At 41.5% G+C, this 10,043-nt stretch overlaps 2 protein-coding genes across 2 annotated transcripts; one reads left to right on the top strand and one right to left on the bottom strand.

Moving 5' to 3' along the window:
• The first annotated feature begins 4,639 nt into the window (after positions 1-4,639).
• LOC131002403 (uncharacterized) lies at positions 4,640-6,602 on the top strand. The gene is made up of 2 exons (XM_057928905.1): positions 4,640-5,873; positions 6,254-6,602. Exons 1-2 carry the CDS (start codon positions 4,640-4,642, stop codon positions 6,289-6,291), a joined length of 1,272 nt encoding a protein of 423 aa, XP_057784888.1. The 3' UTR covers positions 6,292-6,602.
• A 1,793-nt stretch (positions 6,603-8,395) lies between these two features.
• LOC131002402 (uncharacterized) lies at positions 8,396-9,228 on the bottom strand. The gene is made up of 3 exons (XM_057928904.1): positions 8,925-9,228; positions 8,665-8,799; positions 8,396-8,587 (listed from the first exon to the last, which is right to left on the bottom strand). The coding sequence occupies exons 1-3, from the start codon at positions 9,222-9,224 to the stop codon at positions 8,396-8,398; spliced, it is 627 nt and encodes a 208-aa protein (XP_057784887.1). The 5' UTR covers positions 9,225-9,228.
• Positions 9,229-10,043: the final 815 nt, after the last annotated feature.

Genomic DNA, 10,043 nt, shown 5'->3' with positions numbered 1-10,043 from the left:
ACATAAGTATATACATGAGCTCCTCACCAAGATAAAAATGGCAGACTGCAAACCATGTTCCACTCCTATGATGCCTGCAACTAAGCTCTCTCGCGACAAAGGAATTTCTTTTAAAGATCCCACACTGTATAGAAGCACCGTTGGGGCGCTTCAATACCTTACTTTGACACGGCCGGACATTGCCTTCACAGTTAATAAATTAAGCCAATTCCTTGCCCAGCCGACCACCTTGTATTGGGGAGCTTGCAAACGTCTACTTCGCTATCTAAAAGGCACATCACAACTTACTTTACAGTTCAAGCCTTCTTCTTCCTCACAACTCATTGCTTTCTCCGATGTGGATTGGGCTAGTTGCCCCGATGATCGCAGGTCCACCGGCGGTCACTGCATTTTTTTCGGCTCCAACTTGGTATCCTGGTCTGTTAAGAAGCAAGATATAGTGTCTCGAAGTAGTGCGGAATCTGAGTATCGAAGCATGGCGAATGCTTCCACCAAACTCGTTTGGCTTGCTGCGTTATGTGATGAACTTGGCGTTCCTGTTTCTCCGCCTCATAAACTGTGGTCTGATAATGTGAGCGCTATTGCCTTAGCCAGTAATCCAGTCTTTCCCACGAGGACCAAACATATTGAAATTGACATTCATTATATTCGCGAGAAGGTGCTTGCGAAAGTTATCGATGCTGGTCATGTGCCATCATCCGAGCAACTTGCAGATATCTTCACCAAAGCTCTCTCCGATTCTCGCTTTTTTTTTACTTCGTGATCGGCTCAACCTTACCTCTGCTACTCCTGGTTCGGTTTCACGGGGGAGTATTGGAGATATTTATGCATGCCACGTCAGCAGTCAACAGTCAAAGTTGTTAGAGTTAGTTAGTGAGGGCGTTAATATGTTAAATTTAGCTAGTTTAGCCACTTATCTCTTTACTTTCAGTTGTGTATATATAGTGTTTTTCTTTCATAATTGTACTCACTTTTTCCAAATTAATGAAATCAATTTCTTTCTCTCTGCAAAGACTCAGCCTAGAGTATCTCAATACTGTGGGCTCCTCCTTCATGAAATGCAAAGCTGCTATAGCATGCTTGCATGGAATCCCAGTGATATCCCACTGCCTACAGCTGCATGTTTTCTCACCCAACTGAACCACAAACCTATCTTCATAGCAGGTTACTTCAAATTTCCCCCCTACCAGGATGTGCACGGCAAATCCTGGCATCATGTCTCGGTCTATCTAGTTTTTTCTTAATATTTGGACAAATTTTATCAGTACTTCCATTTACAAGCCCTAACTTTTTATACTGCCTCTCCCTTAATGCAACCCTAATGTCTTCTAACATTGTAATGATGTGTTGAGCACTAGCTTTTACAATGTATCCATTAAATATCTCAGAGACATTGTTATCAACCATGTCAGAGATGCAATGTGTAGAGATAAAACATCTACAAAACCTATGGTATTCTCTGTTCACAAAGTCTGTGTAAGCTGACTCACTCTCAGCCTTCATCTCTTCCATAGCAATGTCAAATTCAGCTTGATATGATGCCCTAACTGCTCTCCAGAAAATATTCTTCAAGGTGGCCCCCTTGTGTATTTTCTTCCAGTTACAGTAGACATGTCTTGCACAATTTCTATGTTCAGCAAATGGTGTAAGGCTTGCCACTGCATTCTCTAATCTCTAACAGATAGATGATAACATAATCATGGTAATCAAATATTTTAAGAAATTGATATGAAATTGAGATGAAAGCAAATAGATGTAAAGTTACTTTCTGCTGATCTGAGATGAAACTGAGCCCCAAACCATCTATTACTCCCAACTCCTCAGGCAAGATTTTAAGAAACCACGACCAACACTCTTCATTTTATGCTTTTACAACTGCCCAGGCCACTGGAAACATCTGGTTGTTTCTATCTTTTGCAACTGCACACAGAAGTTGACACCCCAAATAAGTTTTCAGAAAACACCCATCAAGTCCAATTATCTTCCTACATCCCTCCATGAACCCCTTTCTTAATGCACTAAATCCAATGTACAGTCCCCTAAACACTTACCCATCCCCTAATAGAAGCTCAAACCTACCTTCTCTATCCACTCTTATCAATTCTGACATGTAAGACCTCAAAGAGTTGTAATGTTGTTTCACTGACCCCCTTCAACAACTCTAGAGCATAAGCTTTTGCCCTGTAAAGTCTTCCTAAAGATGGTTGTATAGAGAATCTATTGTTGACATCCACAACCATCTCTTGAACCTGCATACAGGGTCTCAGCTAAACACATCAGTGTATTGCTTTGCTAACCATTTCTAATCTGCCAGTTTGTTATGAATATCAAAAAGACAGGTGTGCTCACCCACAATCACCTTAAGAGCAAAAGTACATTGATCTATGATCAGAGATCCATAGAATCTCCATACACATGGTGCTCTACACTTAGCCTCAAGCTATTTTTTTGTAACAGCCCGACTTGGAAAAATTTAGAAATATAGTAAATAATAAATGGGCTTCTGGAACAAGGGGATTTATGAATAATAATAAGTTTGCATTCGAAAAGTTCCAAGTATTTCGATAAGGTTTTGTTTCACGGCTCCAATACATAACATCAAATAATTGCAGCGGAAAGTGTCAAGTGAGTCCAGGCTCAACGTATTTAGTTAAGACATTGATCAAGAATATTGGATAAAATATCTGATAAGTAGATAGAGATTTCACAAGGGTCACTCCTCAGCCTAGCTCCGTGTACGCCAACCGCCTATCCTGAAAACATTTGAAAGGAATTTGGGCTGAGTACTAATGTACTCAGTGGGCATGAATTTGCAAAGATATTTTATGAAATAAATAGATAGAGCAGTTTATCCAATATCATAATCATAACTCAGAAGGTTTTAAAAACAGAAATCCACTTCTAAGCATGACAAAACATTGTTCACGTTGAGGGCCCCATGTAACGTTCGATTGTTATTCGCTGCTTATGATCCCGGGCCTTTAACCACCGTCAGATCGCTTACCGCCGCTTAAGTGAACCCGGGACGTTACCCAGACAGAACACGTCATCATTTGTGCTTGGAACGTGTCCAGGAGCACCCTTATAACGCATGCTTAGCTTCGTTAGTGCCCAAATGGTGATCAACCCATCGAGCAACTAACCTTGTGTACACAATCCTCATTTAACGTGTTAGGCCAAATGAGAATCTCAATCGATGCTTATGCGAGCATTAAACAATTACAGAACACACATAAAAATATTTATATTGGATAAACAATTAACTTTCATGAAATATCAGAGCTTATATAACTCAAGATACATTTTACCAAAATATAGCCCACCTCAAAGTGGAGATTCGATACTTGGCTCGCTTGAAGCTTCATTGCCCTTGGTCACTCGAACTTACAAGAAATCTATTCTTAAGTAGGTCTCGAGGTATTGTTCTAAGCTTTAAAGACCATGGAATTTCTAATTATTAATACACTCTGCCCATATTAAAGAAATGAGTATAATTAATTGAAGATAATAATATTAATAAAAATAATAATGACAATAATAATAATCATTTCAAAACTTATAAAATAATTAGTAAAATATATGAACTTAATTAAAATATAAGATTAATCCAAGAATTTATTAGATTACTAGAATCACCTTTGAAAATAAAAGTCCAAAAATATAACTACTACGCTTGTTCATTAAAATGGCCCATAATAATACGGGCCCATCTTGACCAACATTTTAAGGAGAAAAATCGGCCCATCAGCTTAAAACCCATTTACACATTTTAATAGAGCCCAATTCAAGTAAAAAGAAAATCCTAAAATAATTATAATAAAAGTCAATTCAAAAACAAGAAAAGAGGAATTTCTCTCTCTTCCTTCCAAACCCATCGGTTCTCATTCTCTCTCACTTCTCACAACCGCCTTCTCTCCCTCCCTCTTTCTCAATCGGCGCCCACCCTCTCCCTTCCACATGCAGCCGCCGCCGTCCCTCCTTCCGGCGAGAGTGTCGCCAGAAAGCACCCCTGGAATGCTCTCCTCCCTTCGTCGCCCAACCTGACTCTCTCTCTCTTTCGCATGTATCAGACGACGAGCGGCCATGGAGGACCGCCGCCGCTGCCGCTCTCGCCCTCTACTGTGACCGGTGGCACCTGGCCTTCGGCCGCGCCGCGCCATTCGTCTCCCTCGGATCCTGCTCTCTCTCTCCCTCTCACGTTTCTGTTGAAAATAACCATTTGCATAAGTCAAAGATTATTATTCAAAGATCATGAATAATAATTCAACGATAAAATCTTTAGCTTTAGATTTTAAGAGATTGTATTTGATTTTAAGAGATTGTAGTTTGACATTTGATTCACCCTTACACTATAAAAGGGTGCATTGTAATCTAAAGAAATATATCAGAGACATTATCAATTCTCTCTACATTTTCTATCATGTTGTTCTTTCTCAACCTAGCTTCTCTCAATTACCATATTTAAGATGGTATCAGAGCAGGTTAACCACCAAAAGAACCCTACAAATTTACTACACACCAAACCAACGCAAAAAAAAAAAAATTCTGCAATCTAGAGAGAGAGAGGAGCAGGTGAAGGGTTGGGAGAGAAGGTGAACAGAAAAAACTGTTCAAGTACTGTTCAACATCAAACCAAACCATGTCAGAACAAGAAACTTCAGACACAGAAAAAACTAGCCACACCCCACCAAATTTCCTGATGGAATTTGCTGCACAATTTGCAGAATTCCTCAAACAAAGCCTCAGAATTCCAGATTCATCGGCCCATAAACCACCAAACCACGACCAACTTGAATCTTTTGGAGAGATTTCCATCAAGGCGAAACTCAATGGGGAGAATTACCCATTATGGGTTAACCTCATGAAACGGGCAATTGCGGGAAAAGGTTTGACATCTCACATTAATGGAGTTTCAAAACCACCCGCAATTGACGATCCCAGCTACACGAGATGGGAGCAACGGGATAACTGCGTTTTCAATTGGGTGATCAACAATATCGAAACCGGACTTGTGAATGAGGTATCACAGTACGCAACCGCCGCTGATCTATGGGAAGGATTGGCGATCACTTATGGAAGTGGATCTGATCCATTCCAAATCTATGATCTGCACCGACAAGCCATGACAATCAAACAAGAATCTATGACACTAGAAGGGTTGTGGATCAAAATGCAGGACTTATGGATCTCGATTGATACCAGAGATCCGAGTCCGACAGACATAGAGGGATATCAGAAGAGGGAGGAGCGCCATCGCCTCTATCAATTTCTAAGTGCATTGGATGACAAATATGCTAATATCAAGAGGGAGATTATGGACAAGGATCCATTACCAACTGTTCGAAGAGCCTACGGACTGGTACGAAGGCAGGCCATAAACGAGGATATCCTCAAATCCTCTGAATCGCCGACCGTAGGAATCGGGTCCGGACTCGCCGCGGTCAACCACAGCCGACCACCACCGCTCTCCAATCGACCACAGCAAGGAAATCAAACCTGGAACAACAGGAAAGGGGAAATCGACAAGAGCAAACTCGTTTGCACACACTGTGGAGGTAAAAAACATACCAAGGAGGGATGTTTCTTACTCATCGGATTTCCCGAATGGTGGGACGAAATGAAGAAATCAAGAGCTGCGTCCAAAAATCGGAATCAACCGTGGAGTCCGAATGGACAAGCGACGGTGGCGGTCAGCGGCACAAGACCGACGTCAATCGTGTCTGCTGCAACGACTGGCGGGGCGTGGTCAGGCGGTGATACACGAGCCGCCAACGCCGGAACTCCGGCAGGCAACGTCGGACCACCACCGCCACAGACGCGCATTAACGAGGAGAGAGGAGGTGCCCTGGCGGCTAGGGTTCACGAAGGGGAAGGTAATGAGGGGTTATACCTTTTAAACCCCTCACTCATTCACAGCTCTTATTTTGTTCAGGCCTTAACATTATCTTCCTCTAATTCTGGAACACCAGATAAAGACTACCATTGGATTTTTGATTGTGGAGCAACAGATACAATGTCCTTTGATGCCTCGGATTTTATGGAAATTTTTCCTACCCAGAAAAAATATGTTAAAACTGCTAGTGGAAATTTAGCATATGTAGAAGGAGCTGGAACTATTAAATTATCCTCTAAATTATGTCTTCCAAACTGCTTATATATCCCGTCTTTATCCCACAAATTGGTGTCTGTTAGCCACGTAATGAGAGAATTACACTGTAACTTACTAATGCAGCCTGGCTTCTGCATTTTACAGGATACGAGGACGGGGAAGATAGTTGGGCGTGGCACTGAATATCGAGGACTCTACTATGTGGATAGGATGGCTCAACAGGGTGCTGCGATGCTAACTCAAGGACTGGCAGAGGAACAGACTTGGCTTTGGCATAGGCGGTTAGGACATCCATCCATAGGATATTTACGGTTAATTTATCCAAACCTTATTACTTCACACCCTTTGAACTGTGAGACATGTTTTCTGGCTAAGAGCCATCGTCACTCTTTTAAACTTAATAATACTCGTGTGAAGTCAGTTTTCTCTTTACTTCACTCTGATGTTTGGGGTCCAGCTCCGGTTACTAGTGATAATGGGTTTAGATATTTTTTGCTATTTGTTGACGATTGTTCTAGAATGACGTGGGTATATTTCTTAAAATCCAAAAGTGAAGTTTTTGAAAAGTTCACCCACTTCTATAATCTAGTACAAACACAATACAAGAAAAATATTCAAATCCTTAGATCTGATAATGGGGGGGAGTATGTAAATTCCAAGATGCAAAACTTCTTCACTGAAAAAGGCCTTGTCCACCAAACAACATGTCCTTACACACCTGAACAGAATGGGGTAGCTGAACGGAAAAATATGATCATTTTAGAGATGACTAGAGCCCTTATCATCGACTCCCAAGTCCCTAAATCTTACTGGCCCGAAGCCGTAGCTACCTCTGTTTACCTCTTGAATCGACTGCCAACTCATATCCTAAACTTTAAACCACCCCTTGAGTTCCTAGATACTCACTCTGAAATACCCTCATCCCTCACACTGGAACCCAGAATTTTTGGATGCACCGTTTATGTTCATATCCCTAAACAAAATCGTACAAAGTTCTCACCAAAGGCTGTTAAATGTGTTTTCCTGGGGTATGGCAAAAATCAGAAGGGGTATAGATGTTATGATCCTGTAGCTAATCACCTATACACTACCTTAAACTGTGACTTCGTTGAAACAGAATATTTTTTCCACCAACATGGGAGTCAGGAGGAGAAAAAGGAGATTGTCGACTCCCTAAGTTGGCTCCATACGCCATCCACTGTCCAAACAACCCTTCATTCCCTACCTTCTCATCCGTCTCAAACTAGCTCAGTGTCATTGCCAGGTTCTGTGCCAGACGTTGGTCCAACAGAGAAGGTTAGCACACCCGCCGAGACATCTACAACACAGGTTCAGTTCGAGATGTCCAGCGAGTCGACCCCACTATCAACCCCATCTTCAAATCCTGAGGTAAGTAATCTCAATAGTTCTCAAGTTAATACTAACATTGAGGAACAGAGGGATGAAGACACTGACACAGAAACTGGAAGGGATACGGATGAAGATGATGAACGTACTGAGTTAGCAGGTGCCACAGATCAGTACACATTGCCTCCCCGAAGTACAAGGGGAAAACCACCAAAGCGATACTCTCCAGACTGGCAGGGACGGAAGACTAGGTACTCGATTGCCAACCTTGCCCAAGGACAACTCACAGAGATGGCACGGGCCTTTGAAGCAGCTCTTTATGAAGAGGAGGATGTACCCCAGACAGTAGAAGAGGCAAGGAGACATAAACATTGGAGGGATGCCATGAAGAAGGAAATGGATGCACTAATTAAGAATGGGACATGGGAAAGATGTGTGCTGCCAGAAGGAAAGAGGCCAGTGGGATGCAGATGGGTTTTTTCAATCAAAAGGTGAGCAGATGGTTCAATCGAGAGGTACAAAGCTAGGTTGGTTGCAAAAGGATACACTCAGACCTACGGGATAGACTATGAAGAAACATTCTCACCAGTGGCCAAGATGAACACAGTAAGAACACTTCTCTCAGTAGCAGCATGCAAGGATTGGCCTTTGCATCAGTTGGATGTAACTAATGCCTTTCTACATGGAGAATTGGATGACAATGCAGAGATATATATGGAAGTTCCCCCAAGTTATTCCGAAAAGTTCGATGCAGGTCAAGTGTGCAGGCTAAGAAGACACTCTATGGATTGAAGCAATCGCCCAGAGTATGGTTCGGGAGATTCTGTTTAGCTATGGCAAAAAATGGCTATAAACAGAGTAACTCTGATCATACATTATTCGTGAAACGAAGAGAAGGAAAGGTAACATGTTTAATCATTTATGTTGATGACATGATTATCACAGGAGACGATGTTGAAGAGATAGTAAACCTGAAGAAAAACTTGTTCCTGGAATTTGAAATGAAAGACCTTGGATCTCTGAAGTACTTCCTTGGAATTGAGATTTTAAGGTCGAAAAAGGGAATCTTCCTGAGACAAAGAAAGTATGTCCTTGACTTACTTGCAGAAACTGGGCTACTCGAGTGTAAACCTGCAGAAACACCGATTGTGATAAATCATGGATTAACAATTGTTGAGGGAGCTGACTTAACAGATCAAGGAAAATACCAGCGCCTTGTTGGGAAACTCATCTATCTCTCCCATACACGGCCCGACATCACATATGCAGTTGGAATAGTAAGTCAGTTTATGCACAAACCCCAGAAGGAGCATATGGAGGCAGCTTTGAGAATTGTCCGGTATCTGAAAGGAACCACTGATTATGGGATTTTGCTTGAAAAAAAGGAAGATTTGGAAGTTGACGGGTTTACAGACGCAGATTGGGCCAGTAACCCAAATGATAGGAAATCTACCGCCGGATATTTTACCTTCGTTGGAGGAAATTTGGTCACATGGAGAAGCAAAAAACAGAAAGTAGTGGCCCTATCAAGTGCAGAGGCAGAATTCAGAGGAGTAAAAAGTGGGATAACTGAAATCCTGTGGCTTCGGAGATTGCTCACAGAGATTGGCTTTCCTCCAAGAAGGGGAAGTCGGCTCTTCTGTGACAATAAAGCTGCGATTAGTATATCTGAAAATCCCGTACAACACGACAGGACCAAACACGTGGAGATCGATCGGCATTTCATCAAAGAGAAGCTCGATAGTGGGATCATTGAACTTCCTTTCATACGATCGGATGAACATTGGCTGACATATTGACTAAGGCTGTAAACACAAAAGTCTTCAGAGAAGTTCTGGACAAGTTAAGTATCGGAAATGCCATTACTCAACTTGAGGGGGAGTGTTGAAAATAACCATTTGCATAAGTCAAAGATTATTATTCAAAGATCATGAATAATAATTCAACGATAAAATCTTTAGCTTTTGATTTTAAGAGATTGTATTTGATTTTAAGAGATTGTAGTTTGACATTTGATTCACCCTTACACTATAAAAGGGTGCATTGTAATCTAAAGAAATATATCAGAGACATTATCAATTCTCTCTACATTTTCTATCATGTTGTTCTTTCTCAACCTAGCTTCTCTCGATTACCATATTTAAGAGTTTCCAACAGCAACAGCAGCCCAAGAGGAGCTGCTGCCCCTGCTGCTCCGGCATCCGCCGCCTCGTGTCGCCGTCTTCCCCAGTCGGACATGCAGCCCCAGAAACGAAAAGGAACCCTTCCCACCCTTCGACTCTCAACAACCCAGGCCAAGATAAGTTTAAAACAAATTTTTAGATTTGAAAAAAAAAAAAAAATTGAATCTTTGAGTGCTCTGATTTTATTAAAACACGAGTTCTTATGTGTGTGTCTCTATTCTTGTGGTTTGTTCGTGATTTATGAGTTGGGGAAGGGTCCAATTATGACAAGAGAGTTTGCATATTGGATTCAAAGAAATTTGTTACTGTTCATGAGTACTATGTTATGTGAGTTCTCTAGTTCTTGTTATTGACTTTGGAACTGAAAAAACAAAAAAAACTGAATTAAAAGGAGTTTGAATCAA

The sequence above is a fragment of the Salvia miltiorrhiza genome, unplaced genomic scaffold, assembly GCF_028751815.1.
Source record: "Salvia miltiorrhiza cultivar Shanhuang (shh) unplaced genomic scaffold, IMPLAD_Smil_shh fragScaff_scaffold_132_2, whole genome shotgun sequence".
In the NCBI taxonomy this organism is placed as follows: Eukaryota; Viridiplantae; Streptophyta; class Magnoliopsida; order Lamiales; family Lamiaceae; genus Salvia; species Salvia miltiorrhiza.
This window is presented reverse-complemented; position numbering and strand designations above follow the sequence as displayed.

Coding starts and splice junctions, on each gene's coding strand:
- LOC131002403 (XM_057928905.1), top strand. CDS start 4,640: ATGTCAGAACAAGAAACTTCAGACACAGAAAAAACTAGCCACACCCCA. Junction 5,874..6,253: donor TAGGGTTCACGAAGGGGAAG/GTAATGAGGGGT, acceptor TGCATTTTACAG/GATACGAGGACGGGGAAGAT.
- LOC131002402 (XM_057928904.1), bottom strand. CDS start 9,224: ATGAAAGGAAGTTCAATGATCCCACTATCGAGCTTCTCTTTGATGAAA. Junction 8,800..8,924: donor CCAAATTTCCTCCAACGAAG/GTAAAATATCCG, acceptor GGTTCCTTTCAG/ATACCGGACAATTCTCAAAG. Junction 8,588..8,664: donor AGTTTCCCAACAAGGCGCTG/GTATTTTCCTTG, acceptor GTGTTTCTGCAG/GTTTACACTCGAGTAGCCCA.